Here is a 20421-nt window from a genome sequence, read left to right as displayed (position 1 = left end):
AGAACCTGATGGTGTTTAACACCAAAAAATGCAAGGTTCTCCACCTTGGGAAGAAAAATCTGCTGCATCCTTATAGGCTCGGCTAGCACTACAGAAGAAAGAGACTTGAGGGTCATCATTGACTAAAAAATGAACATGAGCCTACAATGCAAAGCTGTGGCTACTAAAGCAACCAAAATGCTGGCTTGCGTCCATAGATGCTTCTCGAGCAAATCCCAGGATATCATTCTCCCCTTGTACTCGGACTTGGTGAGGCCACAGCTGGAGTAATGCGTCCAGTTTTGGACTCCACAATTCAAAAAGGATGTGGAGATGCTTGAGAGAGTCAGAGAAGAGCCACACACATGATCAGAGGTCAGGAAAACAGACCTTACGATGACAGGCTGAGAGCCATGGGACTCTTTAGCCTGGAAAAGCGGAGGCTCAGGGGTGATCTAATGGCCACCTATAAGTTTATCGGGGTGACTATCAGGATCTGGGGAAACATTTGTTCACCAGAGCGCCCCAAGGGATGACGAGGTTGAACACTCAAACTACTGCGAGACCATTTCAGGGTGGACATAAGGAAGAATTTCTTTACTGTCCGAGCCGCCAAGGTCTGGAACAGCTTGCCACTGGAGGTGGTTCAAGCACCTACATCGAACACCTTCAAGAGCAAATTGGATGCTTATCTTGCTGGGATCCTATGACCGACCTCAGCTGATTTCCTGCCCTTTGGGCAAGGGGCTGGACTCAGTGATATTCCCCTCCAGCCCTAATGTCTTTGAAATCTATGAAAAGGGGGTCAGAGGGAAAGGTACTTAACGGCGGGGGTCTACAACAGACCATCCAACCAAGGGGAAGAGCTAGACCAGGAATTCTTAAGTCAGCTCACGGAGGTAGTTAGGTCAAAGGATGTGGCCATCATGGGTGACCTGACCTTTCCAGACATCTGCTGGGAAGAACAGTCAGCCACATAGGTTCCTAGCCCAAATGCAGGACCTCCATCTAACCCAGGAGGTGCACAGCCCCAGCAGGGTAGACGCCTTGTTGGACCTGGTCCTGGCCATAGGCAATGACCTGGTGAGGGGTCTGTGGGTGCTCGACCACCTGGGCGACAGTGATCATCGCCTGCTGGAATTCACCATCCAGCACAAGGTGGCAAAGGCCTGCAGCAAGGCAGCATCCCTGGACTTCAGGAAGGCAGACTTCAATGAGGTAAGGAGAATAATCGAGGAGGCACTGAGGTTCCAGAGGGGAGAGGAGTTGGGTGTCCAAGAAGAGTAGTCTTTCCTTAAGGAGATGATCCTCCTAGACCAAAGGGAAATAATCTCAACATGGATCAAAGGGGGCAAGAGGACGCAAAAGCCCCCATGGCTCACCAAAAGCATCCGGGAATGTCTCCTTGCTAAAAAGGAGGCTTACACCCAATGGAAAGAAGGGGTCATCACCAGGGAGGAATATACCTCGGTTGCTCGGGGCTATAGGAGGGCGGTCAGGAAGGCCAAGGCAGAGATGGGACTGGGACTACCTTCCCACATCAAGGACAACAAGAAATCCTTTTTTAAATATATAGGGAGTAAAAAGAAGGTACCGGGTAATGTGAGGCCTCTGCAAGACACGCTAAGAAATCTGGTCGTCACATCAGATGACAAAGCTACCCTATTTAACAATTCTTTGCCTCCATTTTTCTGAGCAGGGACTGGGTCACCCCCCCCTACCAGGACCCCTGTAGGCCCCAGGGGAGGCACACCCAGGCCTAGAGTCAGTGAGGATCTAGTCAGGGAACTTCTGGAGGGACTGGATATATTTAAATTAGCAGGTCCTGACAATCTCCACCCCAGAGTGCTAAGGGAATTAGCAGAGGTCATTGTGGGACCCCTGGCACAGCTTTATGAGCACTTGCGGTGCTCTGTTGTGGTGCCAGAGGACTGGAAAAGGGCCAATGTGGTTCCCATTTTCAAAAAAGGGAGGAAGGAGGACCCGGTAAACTATAGGCCAGTTAGTCTTACCTCAATCCTGGGCAAGCTTTTTGAGAGAATTATCCTGGCACATGTCCATGAGGGGCCAGCAGGAAAGATTATGCTTAGGGGCAACCAACATGGGTTCATTAGAGACAGGTCCTTTCAGACCAACCTGGTGGCCTTCTATGACCAGGTCACCAAATCCTTAGATGCAGGGGTAGCAGTGGACATAGTCTTTCTGGACTTTAGCAAGGCCTTCGACACTGTCTCTCACCCCGTTCTCATTAAAAAACTAGGGAACTGTGGCATTGACACCTACACAGTCAAATAGGTCACTAGTTGGCTGGAGGGCCACACCCAGAGAGTGGTAGTGGACAGGTCTTATTTGACCTGGAGGGATGTGGGCAGTGGGGTTCCGCAGGGCTTAGTCCTTGGGCCTGAACTGTTCAACATCTTCATCGGCTACTTTGATGGGGGTGTAAAAAGCACCCTGTTCAAACTGCAGATGACACTAAGATGTAAGGAGAAGTGGGCATGCTAGAAGGGAGGAATAGGCTGTAATCAGAGCTAGACAGGTTACAGGGGTGGGCGGATGAGAACAGGATGGGTTTCAACACTGACAAGTACAAGGTACTGCACATGGGGAGGAAGAACCAGCACCACACCTACAGGCTGGGGAACTCCCTTCTCATCAATGCAGAGGCAGAAAAGTATATTGGAGTCATTACTTCAACATGGAGAGGGTCCAGAGGAGGGCCACTTGCATGATCAGGAGGCAGCAGGGCAGGCCCTATGAGGAGAGGCTATGGGACCTTAACCTGTTCAGCCTCCACAAGAGAAGGCTGAGGGGGGATTTAGTGACCATTTACAAACTAGTCAGAGGGGACCAGCATGCATTAGGGGAGTCCCTGTTCCCCCAAGCACTACTGGGAATGACTAGAAATAACGGTCAGAAGTTGGCAGAGGGTAGATCCAGACTAGACATCAGGAGGCGCTACTTCACTTTCAGGGCAGCTAGGATCTGGAACCAACTTCCAAGAGAAGTGGTGCTGACTCCTACCCTGGTGGTATTTAAGAGGAGGCTACATGAACACCATGCTGGCGTCATTTGACCCCAGTACTTTTTCCTGCCATAGGTTTGAACTAGATGATCTGCTCAGGTCCCTTCCGACCCGACCAACTATGAAACTATGAAACTCAGACTACTGCACTAATAGCTTGAGTGTCAGCAGCCCTGAAGGCTCAACCAACTCCTCCAACAAGCTACACAATTTAAGCCTGATACACTGCTTGACTTAAAGAGATTTTTGTACATAATAGAGAGTCTGGTTGAGGCAAAGTACAATGTACAGGCAACCCACACTTAGCACTCTTCATTGATTCCTGAAAAAAACGAGCATTAAGCAAAACCAAAAGGATTTGACATCCGAAGATGCTGCCTGCGAGTGTTATAGCAAAACTCATTGAGCGCTAAGTGAAATCAGGTATCAATTTAAAATGAGTGTTATAGTGAAACAGCACTAAGTGATGGGTTGCCTGTACTGAAGACACTAAAGGAGCTAAAAAGTTTATGCAGTGATCCAAAACCAAAAAAGGTAATATTTATATGTAGGTTCACTGGTCAGCTAGCAACATTTTTCATATTTCTGAACAAGTTCATCAAAATAAATGTTCTTTTTAAGATACTTCACTAAGATCTTTATGAAGCAAACAAGGTAAAGATCCAACTACAATAATGACAGTGATCGGCTGAGTGGGGAACCCAGGTGCCCCCTCAGCCCCAGGAGGCACCAGTCACTGAACCAGGAGGCAGGGGAGGGTCCCCTGTGTGCTCTGCAGTGGACCTGGAAGTGGATCAGAATAACTTCTGGGTCTGCTGCCGAGTGCGCAGGGACACGGCCCCCTCCCCATACGCTCTCATGGAACACTCCATCTGCCCCAGCATCTCAGCATTTATGAGTCACCTGCTACCTTGAGCTACATAGAAAAAACATTTAAAGCTGTGTCTATGTCCAAATCATTGAATTTCTGAATCGATTCAGAGAGATTAAAGGGTCTCCTGATTCAATTTGGATTCGGAGATTCAGCTGCCAAATCGAATCAGCGACCAAAGCTTCATACAGCCCAACTTAACTGCTTTGTTTCTCTCTCTCCTACCTACCTTGCCTCTCCTAGCACTGCTCCCTTTTTTTTCCACCTTCCCTAACCTTTCTATTCCAATCACTGCCTTCTATTTATATGTTCTACTTCCTGCAGTCCCTTCATAGCATCTGATGAAGTAAGTCCACTGCTTATGAAAGCTTATACACCACTGATTTAGTTAGTCTGTATGGTGCAAATCAATCCTGCCTGACTTCAGACTAATACAGACAACTACCTCCCTCTACACTATCCTCTCTCACCCAACCATTGCTACAGCAGTGCTATTTTATTGTAGTATGAATTTTTGCATATTATTTATTATACTTAAATGATAATAGTATTGAATTGCTAAACCTCTGTCTTTTATGAACAACTAAAACTCCATTTTGTGCTTGCTCCCTGCTTGACATGAGTAGATGAACTTCATATGCCCTGTGCATGTGACTGTCTGTGTGAGAGGGTGAATGGTGAAAGAACGGTAACTATTTGCATGAAAACAGAAGATTTAATTGATTGTGTAAGGAACAAGGCATCAACGTATAAGTTACCAAATAGTAAACTAACTAAGCTAATTAATGGATGGCTGAAGAACTCGTCTGTTATCAGGTGCAAAGAAGATAGAAGAAGGAGTTTTGCATATCCTGCCATTTTAACTACACAATGCTTCAAGACACAGATACCGACTACATAATGCTTCAAGGCAGAGATCAAGATTGAAATAACTCTAAGATACCAACTTTACTGGAATGACCTCAAGTTGAGCTAACCAGAAGAAACAACCTCTAATTAAAGACTGAGCATGGAAAAACCCCCAATGCTGAACAAAGACTTGAAATCTCTATAAAAGTGAGATGCAGACAAGCCAAGATAGGGAATCCACTCTCTGCAACCTCATGGAACACAGGCATGTCTGTTCTTCCCCTGCACCTATCACCCTCAATAAGCCTGGACCCAGCCATCCAGTGCTGACATTGAGTACCTTCTGTTGGTAACTGTAACTTACTGGAGTGGTTTTGTCTGTATGTCTACGTCTGTTTGTATGTATGCTTGTGTATGTCCATTTGTATGACTGGTGTGTCCAAGCTTATGTATCTGCTTCATGTAATAAATAAACACAGCATTTTGCCTTATCCCCCTTTATAAGTTCTCACTCTTAATTTGAGCAATTGGCAATTTAAAGTAACATTATGCAAGCACATATTATACAGATGCTATGAAAATATGCATATCAAAATGTACACTAAATAAGAATGTAAAATATAGGTAAATCATCTGATATCACAAGCTTTTTAATCATATACAAAAGTCTCTACAGAACAAGAAGACTGAGATTTTTTAGCAGGCTACCAGTAGCCTGTGGGAAGTGGAGAAGCCCAGTACTACAGAATACTATAGGTAGAAGTTTTATATTAATACTTTTAGAAACACATTTTTAAAAAAAATCCCATCCTTAAAACAGAAAACTGCTGAACCACCTTTTGTACAGCAAAGAACAAAAGTTCATGTAAAAATATTTTTTAAAATATTTTCCCTTTTTGTGAAGTTTTTCATCTGTCTCTATTTTCTATTCAGTATTAATAGCAAAAATGTTAGTGTTAGTAAAATGTTGGCCAGATTTAATGTTTTTTTCCACCCTGCTAATTATAGAACTAATTTTTAAATGTTATTTTCCAGCTTGACACCTGAACAGTCTTGAGAACGTGACCACTGCATTTTTTATTATTGCAAAATGCAAATATCAGTCAAAGCTTTGCAGCACTCCCAAAGTCTGACTCCTCACCGAAACTCAGCAAGACCACCACCACCACAATAGGCCATAACCACAGTCTCCCCTGTGATGGCTCCCTTTCCTCTACAGTTGAAACTATATGATTTTGTAGTGTGTACTTTCCTTACAGGCATATTTAAAATACAAATTAATGGAAGTGGCCCAAAATTTCCAGACAAGTTCACCTTCAGGTTGATATGAGAATGAGTTTTCAGCTGAAAATGAAATTTCTGAGAATGCTAAGAGCATGTGGGAAAAGGTGCTTAACCATGTCAAGCAGAAAGTAGGGTAGGGAGGCACCTGAAAACCTATTTTTTTTCATTCTTAATGTTTTCAACACTACTCAGACACACAGAAAACAAAAACACACTTTCATCATGCCAACCCTCAAAAAAAAATAAAATAAAAAAAAGAGAAAAGGACAAGTGAAAAAACAAAACTATTGTAATTTGTACCAAAAAAGTCCATTTTCCTTGATACTCTACAGGGCTCTCCAACTTCTCAGCAGTGTGGGGCCACATCTGTGTGGGCCACAGGTCCCTCTGGGCCATATAACAACATGTGGATTCTCCCTCCATACACTCCAAGGCACGCTGAACTTTTGCTGCTACATAAGCTCCCCTGCCAAGTGGGGCACCTGGAACCTAGCTCCAGGTTCCCCAAATGTGCAGTCCTGTCCTCTGTGCAAGAACAAAAAGTGCGATCAAAAATTTAAAAGATCATAAGATTTAAAAATATATTACTCAGGGAAATTCCTCAAAACTCTGGATGCCAGAAGGGGATGGGGAAAAGCCAAAAACATGAGGGAAAAATTGATTTTCAAGCACTTTATTTTGTTAGCTAAACCAAGGCTGTCCAGCTTCAAAATAGATGGGGGCCAAATGCACTGTGGTTCTCACTAGTGGGGGCCACGTACCTGTGAGCCACTCCAGGGCAAGCCATAGGCCCCCTAGGCTACACAGATGCTCCCTCAGTGCGCTGCATAAATTCTCCCACCAAGTACCTGCAACCAGCACACTGGAGCTATATTTTTCTCAATACTAAACTGCTGTTCATATTCACGGGTATATCTTCCTTTGTTTTTTTTAAAAAAGTGTTATCTTCCTACCTTGCAAACAGTCTCAGTATCCCAGGGCAAAATAGTCTTCAGATCAATTATCTCACAGGACACACCAAGCTTTTCCTGAGCCATGGTTGCTACCTCTTTGATTACATGCACCTGAAAAGGCAAGGTAATTCACAAATTGGATTGAAATATTAATGTGATGCTTAAAATTTACCCAGTTATACAAATATCAGACAAAGAATAGTTTGTTATTTGATTTGGTAACAGCAATGTTTGAAATTAACAGACTCGTTATTCAGCAAGCATTTTTCTCATTATTACTTCAATACTGTGTTAAAAACCAATAAATACCTCTCAAAAACAACTGACAAGTACTAAGCATTAAAAATTTAGAATTTTTATTCAACAGAGACAAGTCATTTAATTTCTGGTAAATAACACTGTAAAATATTAAGGTTGATTCAATCCATTTCTTGTTTTTGAAGTGTTAGATTATGAATAGATTAAGAAGTAACAAAAGCACTGTCAAGGCCTAAAGTTCTCTTCATCCAAAATGAGAGTGCAATTGACTTAACTGAGAAAGTAAAGTGTCTACCTGCCAACCTGCTACAACAACTCAAACTTTCAGACTTTGATTAATTTCAAATATTAGCATGACTATGGCTGTAACATTTAATAAGTATAATTCTTCCTCCATATGGAAATGGACTGTAGCTAGTTTTGATTGATAAAAAATAGATTATTCATTATCCAGAGCTGAAATCTTTCTAATAGTATATTTTTAAAGAGGTTCTTGCAAGCTTCCATCTTCTGACATCCTTTACATATTGAGTATGCTATTTAAAAAGAGAATTGTTCAACACTATAACGGTAAAATACAACACTGAATATAAATATTATATTTCATCTTCTAGTCTTGCCTACAAAATCTTTTAATATATGTGTACAGCCTTTAATAAGACCAATATTATGGTCACTAACAAATGTTCTGATGCTGGTAAAAACTACCAAGGCAGCATTGACTGGGATTAATTATTTGTAATGTACACATCACCATTCACAAAGTACATGCTTATAGGATAAAATGATGGGGAAGACTTCTTAAGTTGTAAAAGCTACATAAATTTAAAAACCAAAAGATTTCTAAAACCTCTACCTGATTCTTGCAAAACAATTTTCTCCTAACCAGGAAGGCAGCAGTTTAAAGGATAAATGAAGGCAGAGGTTGGCCATGAACTTTTGAGAACAGCTTTCTTTTTCCTTTTCTTTTAAAGCAAGATAAAAATGGTTTAACAGGTAAATACATATTTTCCTACAGACTCCATGCATCATATATTATCTAACACTGCAAGCTTTGTAGCGTGACTGCATGCACAATATTAACCAAATGTATAAAATGATTATCACATTCAAAACCTTTGCAGATAGAGAAGGTGACGTCTGGCATGCTGGTTACAGAAGTGCAGAATATGTGCTATCTAGATGCACATTCTCTCCTGCCATCAGCTGACTAATGACATCTACTAAATTTCTCAATCTTTCCTGAGCAGTTTGCATGAGAACTATTAAAGAGAATTATCTCAAATGATCTAGTTCTTTACTTGTGGATAAACTAGGATTTGCTCACTTTCTACCACAGCCAGGCATTTGGCTTTTTCCCCTTGCTGCTGATAGTCTGAAGAGCAATTCCAGCTTTGATAATGCGTACTTTCAACTCGAACTCTTACCCACTCACTGTGGCAAAGATGGATGGCTACCTATAAAGATGCATCTTGAAGACTGAAGTGTAAAAAACAGGTCTTGTGCAAACTGGATACACCAATAGTAATAATGGTTTCTGGTCCTTGCTTATCCTTTCCAAAAGATAGCTAGACGGTACAGTGTTACTGTACACAGCTTTCTACAGTCATATCTAGGGACAAAATGAACATTAAAGACCCACTGTGTAAGGCAAACCCATTGTGCAAAACACCTCAGCTTTAGAGGGTTTACAGACTAGACAGCTGAATGAAAGAAAGGAAGAAAGAGCTAAAGTATTCAAGCAAAACAAAAACAAACAAACAAAAAATGCCAGAGACAAAACAAGAAACCTGTGGAGGTGGAAATTGAACCCAGATGCCCCAGATCCACAGCCCAGTGCCTCTATCACAAGACTATATATCTGTACCTCCAGCTATATCCTCACTTTTTCCACCCTGCCAATTTTTAACCTTTACTATGTATGCATATATAGAAATGCCTAAGGATATATTTCTCTAATATATTTGTGTTTTTTAGAATGAGTTAAAAGTGTGATAATTTAAGATACCAAATTAATTTCATGTGTTTCAGGAACACCTAAAGCAGCAGGTGCTTAAACAGTAATTCTTAATCAGGCACCTGGAAAACATGATTAAATTCCATTTAGGGCATTTGTTTATACTAAACCATGAACATTAAAGATTATGGATAAAATGATTTAGTGCAGGAGGAAAGATGAATTTAAAAGACAAATCAACAAAAGTGCTGCAAAACAAGAATATTTTTGCTTTATATTTTAGAAAGATCAATGGCTGGAACAAAAGAGATCTCCGGTGATATTTCAAAAGTGAAATAATCATATTTTGCATACTATGGCCTCTCTGTTTTCTTTTGTGTCAATAAAGATGCGTACTTACCTGCCTCCTTCATGGGGTGTTATGCAGATTAGTAGAAGTTTGCAAAGGACTTCTGAATATCCAGAGCATTAAAGAAAATCATATATTATTATTATTATTAATAATTCAGAGGTTTCCAGGATCTCTATTTGGACTGCATTCTGAAAGGCTCAAAAGAGATGCTACTCTTAAAAGTTCTGACATGCTGTCAAAGACAAGCTGCTCTCCACAATATTATAGAGCAAGAATATCTGAAGTGTTTATTACTCTAATCCTGAGAGGTACCTTTCAAGGTATTGCTATATGCAACCTTTTCCCTACCTTTTATTTCCAATGTCACAGCACTGTGAACATTGTCAATACACACTGTTTTTGATTTAAACAGAGTATTACTAGGCTTTGTCTATTTTACCTCAGAGACATATTTTACCTAGCTGTCTAGAAAGGGAATATATTTCTCCTGTTCCAGAGAGAAATAAAGCAATCTTATGTTGAAGATGAACATAAAAATATGGTCAAAAGCATGAAGGCAGCTTTGATTTTCTTCCAATATAGTGTCAAAACGGGGATATTAGATATTAACATGCATGCCAAGAGAATACAAAACACCATTGTGTAGAGCTATAGAGATCACAGTTTCTCTAAAGAAAAGCAGACTGAACTAATACTATATTTTAGTGATGGAAATTATGCCATCCTCTCCTGGAACCTTTCCCAGAGACACAAAAGATAATAAAAATACTGGCTGTCCTCCTATACTTCTTCTCTCAAGTGAAAGTATATGAGCAGATACTGATCAAAATACAAATTTTGTATTTCAAGTTATGAATATTATTTGTAAAGAGCTCAGGGTCAAAAGACATTAAACACTGTTTCCCAAGCAACCACATCAGTCGGAGAACCCTGAAGTACATGCTTGTGTGTACATGCACGTATCATATTTTTTTCCACACACAGTGTTCATCTTTTCCACCAAAATCAGCCCTCCCAATATTGCAGTGCATATTTTAAGTGAGGAAGCTGTTTTCTTCACTGGAGAAGGAGTACTCCTGGAGACAGGGTACATGCCATGCAGCTGCTTAGAAGGCTACCACTTCTGTCTGCTCAATAAAATGAATGGGTGGAGTCTTACATTAACTCTGTCATAGCCACAGCTATTAGTTGAGCACTACAGTTTGTGCCCAAAGCAGCTAGTGAGCTGCTGACAGCATCTTAATAAGGGTTGTGATGTGAAAACAAGACTTTATTTACAATAACTTATATAGGAACTACTTACAGTAAAGAAGCAACAATTCTTCTACTGCCCTGGGCAAGGATCTGGGGCCTCACCTTTTGGGATACAGAATAAGTCCTCCTGAAAATGTAGGGCATTTATAGATGTACTCCAGGATGCAGGAGAGGGGAGCAGCACTTTAATTAAAAGAGCCTGGAGCGTCATATGCATCAGTGTCCCTGCACTGAAAAATGGTAGAGGGACACTTTGAACTAAAGCTCATCAAATGCACCCTGCCACCATTTTTCAGTGTGGGGATGCTGATACACATGATGCTGGAGTCTGTTGGAGTGCAGTCATTTCCACGCTCCAACAGACTCAGTTGAGTTGTGATGGACCCGCAGACTGACAATTAATGAAGTCTGCTCCAATGCGCTGGAATTACAGCGCATAAGAGCAATCTCCCTGCATGTGTGCAAGTGCCCATAGTGTGCAGGAAGTGTGGCATCACAGGAGACAGTCTGCCACACCAGGAAGGTCTAGATGCCACATTTTCTGGACACACTCCATTTCCAGGAAGACTCACTCTATGTCCCACTCAGCCATGACTCTAGAAAAATCACTCTCTGTCTCTACATTCTGCTCCCTTCCAAAAACAAGGCACATGTTTTACTTGGGTGCATGTTACATGCAAAAATATATAGCACATGTGTGTGTTGGGGGGTTATAATTTATGTTTTTCCCAAGCTTTAAAAGAGTTTTCCACATCTTTTAGTTTTACAAAGGTTATGGAAAACAATTGTGAACATTGTGGGCAGCTTAGAAATTACCCTAAGCTGAATTTTAGCCAGTTTTGGATATAAACTACATTGCTGAAGAAGAAGAAAGATTTCTAAACCTCCCTGCCTTTCTGCCACCTGACACCACCAGTTAAGGAATCCTGCCTTATCTGCACGTAGAAAAGCAACTCACAAAGACACTCTCATGGACCCAGAGGAACAGACTTCCACCTTCAGCTTCCTCTGTGCAAAAAATAAGTTTATTTTCTACCTATGGGGACTTTGTACCATCTTTACATTTTCCATGAGAAGGAAGGGCACATGTCTCCGAAAAATTGCAGAAAAAGATACTTTTTTTGCAACTTCTTAGTTGGTCTAATAAAAGGTATCATCTCTGAACCAAAAGTTCTAGTATTTTGAATTTTTTTTCCTAGGCATGTAGGTGTTCTATCTAGTAAAAGTTTGAAGTTACCCGGAGAAATTTGAAAAGCTATTTCTCAAAAATTTAAGAGGTGGACCAAGAACCCTCAAAGATCCAGAAGAAACAAACCAAGCACACCAACTAGGGTAGAGCAAGTGTCTTTTACCATGCCATAAATAGCTACTTTTATTTCAGTGGTGCTATTTGAGGCTCTGTTTCATTTTCCTGATAAGTCACATTTCATTAATCCATTTTCACAGCAGGTGATAGGCTCCATAAGTATCTTATACAAGTCTTACTGACCTGAGTTCCCCAGGCAACCATAGTAACATCGCTTCCCTCCTGCAGCACCTCAGCTTGAGACAGCGGAATATAGTATGGCTCCACAGGAACTTGTTCCACTGAATGGATAAGAATTTACAAAAGGAAGAAATAAAGATTAGATTTTTCTTACTAAGAAGCATTTGCCCAAGGAAACGCTTTAAAAATCAAAACACAGAATAGTTAATCATTAATGTCTCTGTTACCACCTAGTAGAAAATAATAGGCTGAATTCATATGCAGTAGTGATATCAAACACGAAATTATGTTTAACAGTGATGCTGTATGGTGCTTGTTCACTCCAACACTTCATGTATCATAGCTACTAATCTTAAAAGATAAATGCCTACCACTGAGGCAATAAACCCCTCCTGATCATTGCCAAATAAACACAGTATGTAAATAAAGCATATACCAAAGTACTGTTGATGGAAGTTTTTATCAATATAATTTTGGGAAAGTCCCCATTACTCTTCCCAGTTACAAAACAATGAATGAATGATGCAGTCCATTCTTAATGAACGCTGAAAAAAACCTTGATATTTTTACACTTATATTTTAACAAATTTCATAGTTAAGGGAATAACTGTTCCTTAGATCCCTCATCAAAACTTCTCAGTCAACAGAAAAAGTGGATTTACTGCAGCAATGTTGTTTCCCCCTTCCAGTATTAATACAACAAACTCAATTGTATTTGGAACCTGCAAGAAGCTTCTTTCCTGAGGTCTATGACAAGCATTAGATAAAACTTTTATTTTAAGTCACTTTTAAAACAAAGGTTTTGGAGAAAAGGGTTAGAACAATAGAAGCCAGCTCATGGTAAGAGTTATGTAATTTTAGGCTGGAATCTGGGAATGAACAGCCAAGCTATTGGTCTCTTAGTTTTTTAATGGCATTTATCCCATAGGTTTTTGTTTGTTTCTTCCGTGCATAATATTAATGAAAAATAATGAAATAATAAAGTTGATCAACTTTATTCTCCGCAATATAAAATAGGGGGAAAATGTAGAAACTATTTGGTCCTTTTAAGGGTTTATTCCAGGGGTGGGCAAAATGGTGGATCCAGCCAGTGACCAGACTCCATTTCCCAGCAACCCCTGCCCATATTGCTGTGGCTGGTTTCTATGAAGACCCCAGAAGCAGTGGGTCATGACAGCTTGGGACCAGGGTTTCAATGGAGGAAATGGGCCCCAAGAATGCTGGCAGGGCATGTGGCTGGGTGGAAAAGCTGCTGTCGGGCTGGGATCTTGCAGCAGTGACATCCTGGTCGAAAGCCAAGGCATGGTCTGCACACCCCTACCTAAACCATGCTGCAAGATCTTGGCCTCAGAGCAGCTCCCCACCTAGCCGCATGCCCTGCCAGCACTGCTGGGGCCAGTCTTCACGGAAACCCTGGCCCCCTACTGTCACAGACCCACCACTGCTGGGATCTCCATGGAAACCACCCACAGCAATATGCGCGGAGACTGCTGGGAAATGCAGTCCACCACAGGCCCAAGCTGGCCCATGGGCCAGATTTTGCCCACCCCTGGTTTATTCAGTATTAATTTTTATAACCTTTACCTTTGAAGTTGGGCTTCTTCAACAGCATGCATCTAACCAAAGGGAACTTTTAGAGAAAAGAAAAATTGATCTTGTACAAACATTTAAAATGACCCAATATAGATTTCTGTATAAAATTATGACATTTTAATGTCTTTATTTTAGGACTTCCTACAACAGCGAGTTATGGTCTAAATGGAAAGATGGATCACGTTCTAATAATAACAATAAGGATCTCCTATTTCTAAGTGTAGATCTCAAAATAGAAATAGAAAATTTTAGCCATGTGCCTGGTAAAGGACAGAACATTGCCTGCTTTTGCCTTAGTCCCATGCATAATGTGGTGAAATTCCTGCTAAATTACTTATTTAGTAGTCTCCTTTGAAATAACAACAAGTTTTAAAATGACAGTTATTCAAAAAAACTACTTTTATGGGCTATACTGATAAAATGTTTTAGCCACATGCTAAAGTGATTTCTTTGAGACAAGGGGACATTTCAGGTTCTATGCCCTTTCTGCTGAGAGCTTCAAGGAAAGTGCCCATTTAATATCAACATTCCAACCAAATGATCTGAGAATACTTGTGACATTATCTCTAGGTCATATGAGTCTGTTTTGAACAAGTATCCTTACTTATTGGATCAGCCCCCTAAGCTCAAGGGTGTCAAGAAGGTGGTGAAACACCCCACATTCTACTATTAATCCCTTGAGTGATCTGTATCCCATTAATATTCACCTTACCCGAACACACTAAAAAGTTCTTTGTTACCAGCGACATTTTATTTAAAGACTCCACCTCCTCCAATGGCAAAATGAAGCCCAGAGCCTCTAAGCAACTCTGCATTGGCACATGAATCCCTGAAGTGCTTTGAGGGAGTACCCAGAAGGGAAATGCTGACACTGAAAGCCTAGACTGCTCCAGGAGCAACAGTAGCATACTGCCCATGCTTCAGACTCAAGGCAAAGCTATTGTGCAATTCTTAGTAAATACGCTATTTGAAACCTGTTTGCAAAATAGTTTAAGGTAAGTCAACTGAGAGCTGAAAAAGTGGAAAGCCTTTTTTTTTCTTCTCTTTATTCCAACCCCCTGGCTAAATCCACCCAACCAAGCATTTGTCTAACCTGTTCTTAAAAGGCCTCTGGTGATGAAGATTGCACAACCTTGCTAGGTAGTCTCTTCCAGTATTTAATCATTCTCATACTTAATTCTTTCTAGTATCCACCCTAATCTTTTCTTATTCCAATTTAAGACCAAAACGTCTCGTCTTGTCCACTGTGGACACATAGGCTGCATCCAAATGAGAGCAAACATTCAGCATGTGGTGCCACAGACCTGTCTGCGACAAGGTGTGCCACTGCTACTTGTCCCCAGGGAAACAAAAATTTCACGCTCATGCAGATGCAGCCAGAGTGTAATTATCACCATTCCCTTTATAATAATCCTTAATGTATTTGAACACTTGTCAAATCTCCCTCCTCCCCCCCAGTCTTCTCTTTTCCAGGTTAAATAATCTCAGATCTTACAGACATACTTTTGGGAATAATCACCACTGTATGTAAATATTTTCCGTGCTTATTTTCAAATAATGATAGGGCAAGGGTACCTTCAATATGATCTATATTTCAAGTTACTTTTTTTTCCTGACTAGAGTGAATAAGGTTGCACAAACAAGAAACATGCTAAATAATGCTCTGGCCTCAGAAGACAGGAATGCTCCGTACTTCTTCTCTCAGAAAAGTGCTAAACAATATGCAAGCTGGGGGCCTACCCTCCAAGAACTGAAGAAGGCGGCCAGGTCACAAGCTCCAGCCCATGGGAGGTTGTTTAGCCTCTCCTCTAGCAAGGTTGTTTAACCTCTTCTCTAAAGCCCTGTTTCTCAACCCATGGGTTCCAATCCAAAAGTGAGTAACAAGAATATATGCAAGGATCATGAACAATTGCAGAAAAACATGGAAAATTGTGGATTTTCTCCCTTAAAGGAGAAAAATATGGGAAACTGTGGGTTTCCCCTTGCAGGCTGGCAGAGCTCTAGCCTCAAAGTGGCTGTTTGAGCCTGGGAGAAGCAGGAGAAGGGTGATCAGGCAAAGGGTGCCACGTGCATGGTGCACACAAACATGGACATGGCACCAGGCAGCAAAGAAAGCAGCTGCCTCAGTTCCTCATAGGTAAGGGGACAAGTATACTTGTGTGTTTTCTACTAAAACTATCTACTGGGTTGGAACTGGCCACATGTTTAGAAATAGGTCGTGGTACAAAAAAGGTTGAGAACCACTGCTCTAAAGCATCATTTGGAGAGTACTGCATAAGAAGAGCTTCTCTGTGAATAAGGATACCAGATGAACATTATGGAATCTTTATTAAATAAGATCTCCCAAGTGGAACATATTAATGAATCTTTATCCAGCCTTACATTTAATTTGAAAGGTTCATCTTTTAAAAAAAGATTGAACTTTACATCTTTTAAATCAAGGGTCAAATTTTCCAGTAAGTATATCAGTATACCACTATGGAAACCAATGATGCAACGGTAATTTTTAACAGTTTAGGATCTGACTCAAGGCACTATTCAAACTTGTATTATATCTGTAAATTCAATTTCTCTCTGCTGTGTCTCTTATAACAGCTTGATTTTATGTTGCACTTGACTACTGTGCTGGAAAAGAATTCAGTAAGCAGTGCATAAAAACTACAAAACCCTAAAAGGCTAATTATTCCCTTAGATTTTATAAATGAAATATTCTTAAATTAATAAATACCAAAAATAGAAGTTTACCTCATTGCATTACTGTACTATAGACTATTTAACTCAGTATCATGTGCTTAAGTAAATCTGTCCTGCACAACATAATCAGCCTAGAGGAAAAAGAGAATCTTGCAGGCTGGCTGGAGTGATGGATGGGCCAGATGGCCCAGTGGACAATTTAAAGTAACATCTGTGAGGCATGGACATGAATACAGGCATGGAAGAAGGCAATGAAGAGCCTGTAAAGGCAAGTGGTGTGCCCTGAGGCACAAACAGTGCCAGGAGGGCCATCACATAATGCCCCAGGAGCAAGGTGGACCTAGACTGGGCTCACTTGAGGGCCCTGGGGGCAACCTCCCAAAGCCTTATAAATAACACATCAAGGTGTGACAGGAAAGGTAGAAAGGGAGGATACTCCAGGGAGTTGGAGTCAATGCAGTCGATTTGGGACAGTGATTTGAATCGCCAAATTGAATCGCTGTCCCCTGAATCGGCCAAATCCAAATCCAAAGCAAATACTAGCTGCTTCGCACAGGCCTACTGCCTGTGTCCTTAGACCAACATGGCTACAACCACAAACCCAGCAAAGGGTAGATTAGACACTTTTCTTCAGTCATATTTCATACTGAAGAACAAGGACCCCTCCAGTCAGTAGAGTGAAAAAGACTTACGAAAAAGCACTTTTTCATCCAGTGTGCAATTGGAGGTCTGTGTCAGAGTTCCCTGTTGTAAGCCATCCGCCTCAAGCATAGCTTAACAGAATTAAAAAAAACAAAAAGGATTGCACTTCAAAACATCCAGGGTTTGTGTACCAGTTGTAGGAGATGTACAATGTCTTCAAAATTTCACGGCAAGAGCTCACTTTTAAACTGAGAGCAAGTCATTCCCAGAACTGCCTTCTGCAGGATTACTTATCCCTCACTAGCACAGGGGGTCTCAACCTTTTTTGTACCAGGACCCATTTGTAAACACTGATGGCCAGTTCTGACCTGCTCAGATCTCCCCTCACTACCACAGGCCCCAGCCCCCAGTGTGTGTGGGGGGGGACACATGTGGGGCAGGGAGGCCGCAATCAGCCCCAGGCAACCCCTTGAAGCCTGGAACTCTGCCAGCCTGCAAGAAAAGCCATTGTTTCCCCATGGTTTCTCCTTTATAAGAGAATCCATTTTTTAAGTTTGTTTGCAACCCTTTCATATGTTCTTGCAACCTACTTTTGGGTCATGACCCATAGATTGAGAACCACAGCCTAACACATTTGGTACTGCCCACTCTCAGAGACAGGTTACTGGGCAAGATCAGCTACAGCATAGCAATTTCTAATCAGCTGCAGCATAGCAATTTCTAATTAAAGTCACAAAGGTGAAAGTGAGGATACAAGTTAGCACAGGGTATATAAATCACATGGAAATTAGGTTTAGAGCTTCTTTACACGGAGACATTGACTGGAATAGCTGTTCTACAAGAACTGGCCATGTGAATGTTCTTACTCTTGAATAAGAGCACATATATGGAGGGAGTTATTTTAAAATTGACACACTAACTTTCCATGGGATAACTTCCCCATGTAGAGAAATCTTTTACCGTTGTTAACAAGAAACAAAATAAAGTTAAAAGTGGAAGATTTTTTAACTGAAGAAAGGTCATAGCCTCAGCACTGGAAATGATTTATGTCATTCATGACAAGCAAAAAAAAAAAATCACACTCTTTGGCATTCAGAGCTGCCATCAAGAGGGAGGGCTAAAGACAGGCTATAAATTAAACAATCCAATAGGACACTGTAGAGAATGAAGAGCCTGTTATGGAAAGTATTAATATTATTTGGAAAATAAACAACATATGCAAGTACTGTTGCATCATACATAGCTGAACAAAACAATACATCAGTATGCCAGGCATGTATTTAAAAGCTTTTTAAAAAAACCCAACAGCATCGTCAGTGTATAGGTATCACCACTCCTTGCAAAACAATAAATCATGGAATAATATCTGTTGAATGCAAATATAAGTTAGATCGGGACCCTGGATTTTTATTCATGTTATTTAATCATTGCAAGACTATTTGAAATTCACAGGCCAAATTCTGCTGAGTCCATCGACCCTGATTGGCATACCCAGTCCTCCACAGATGTCTTCATTAGCCTATCCTTAAGAGCACCCACTTTTGCATGTATAAGGATTTATAAGGCATAAATCTTTCTTTCATACTCTTCAAAATAGCAGGACTTCCCTGAAATAAGTTTTTATCAGACATGAAAAGGCCCAGGTTACTTTTTCCAACCCACTTCAGCTGCAGCAGTTTCTTTATGGGAACTGCCCAACACAAACCCCAACATCCCCATTCCATAAATGGTCTTCAAAAGCAGCACCCATCCCATCACCACAACCATGCCACAATAGAACATATTACTGCCAGACTATTAAAAAAAATCCCACCTACCAGAGTGTTTATGAAAATCCCATGACTCCCTCAGATTTCATAGCCATGTTACTTGTGAATCCAAAAGATTGGGGGTACAGGCAGTCCTCAACTTACAACACTTCACACTCACATTTATAAATTGAAATCCTGTTTCAACTTTATGATGTCAGTTTCAACTTTACAACGCATGATCCAATGCGATGCCATTCCAGTGAACAAGCTCGCTGCATCACTCATCTCCCTGGAGAACACCTGTCCAAACTTCCTTGGACACTTTCTTTAAAAAAAAAAAGCAGACAAGATTCCAGAGAAACCTGCAGACAAAACTCCTGAGAAGAACCCTTCAAAAAGTCCAACCAAAACCCTTTCAAAAAGTCTAGCAAAGTCACCTCAAAGAAGTCTTCCCAAGTCAATATGATTGCTATCTACAATATAAATACATTCATGTAGCTATATTGCTCATCTATAATTGACTGAGTAGTACAACATTCTGGGGTATTTTTGGTGAAAATAGGGTATCGGGCCCTAGTTCAGGAACCAATCCCCATTTATAACATTGTTTCTTACAAGAAAATTGGTTCTGAGTTACAACATTTTGACTTAAGACACCGTTTTCAGGAACCAATTTTTTCATAAGTCTGAGGACTGCTTGTACTAATCTCTTGAATTACATACAGAGCCAAGTAATTCTGGAGCCCAGAAGGAAAACAAACATAGTTGGCAAAGCCTCATGCAATAGTATAAAACTGAGGAGCAGTTTTATACTACTGCAAAGGGAAATGAGAGCTCTTAAACTCCAGTGGTGACTATTAAGTGTTATAGAGGTGAGCAGAGGATAAAAGGAACCTGATTTGTAGAACTGTAATGGCTAAGAAGCTTGACATAAGGACACAAGTGAAATGCAACCTGTGAAATCACAGTGGAAAGTAAAATTGATTTTCACCCTGCTGGATTTACAACTGAATTAAGGTACTGGCTGGACAGATTTCAGTTATCACCAGCTGTTACGCAGCACAGACATTAAAATCAATCCCACAGATCATATATATAGAGGGGAAAAGGATAGTTAAAATAGTTTTTATGAAGTAATGCTTTGAAAAACAATAGAATGTGGAACGATGGGCAAGTCTACATGTGTATTTGCACACACCTAAACTTAAGGACCCTTTGCTTAAGGGGCATTAAGGCGATTTAGGTGTATATCTACATGTGTACGTGCTAATGCACATTAAGGCACATTAAATTTAGGCATAAAATTTAGGATCAAATATCCTAAAAATCACCATTTTTAATGCACGTACATGTAGACACATGCCTTTAATGCACCTTAAACTGGACTAATGCTCATTAACTGTGCATGTGTAGACATGCCCAATGAGACCCATAGGTTAGCACCTGGACCAAACTAGGGGCCTACAGTACTCA

The 20421-nt window shown here is 40.8% G+C and overlaps 1 protein-coding gene across 1 annotated transcript in view; it reads right to left on the bottom strand.

The window, feature by feature from the left end:
- The window catches only part of BCKDHB (branched chain keto acid dehydrogenase E1 subunit beta), a 295895-nt gene that overhangs the window by 188646 nt on the left and 86828 nt on the right, over nucleotides 1–20421 (bottom strand). The window contains 3 exon segments of the mRNA XM_019537671.1: nucleotides 6962–7072; nucleotides 12272–12421; nucleotides 14517–14547. Coding sequence (XP_019393216.1) covers nucleotides 6962–7072; nucleotides 12272–12421; nucleotides 14517–14547 — 292 coding nt within the window.

Source organism: Crocodylus porosus, unplaced genomic scaffold, assembly GCF_001723895.1.
Source record: "Crocodylus porosus isolate Cpor-Errol unplaced genomic scaffold, CroPor_comp1, whole genome shotgun sequence".
In the NCBI taxonomy this organism is placed as follows: domain Eukaryota; kingdom Metazoa; phylum Chordata; order Crocodylia; family Crocodylidae; genus Crocodylus; species Crocodylus porosus.
This window is presented reverse-complemented; position numbering and strand designations above follow the sequence as displayed.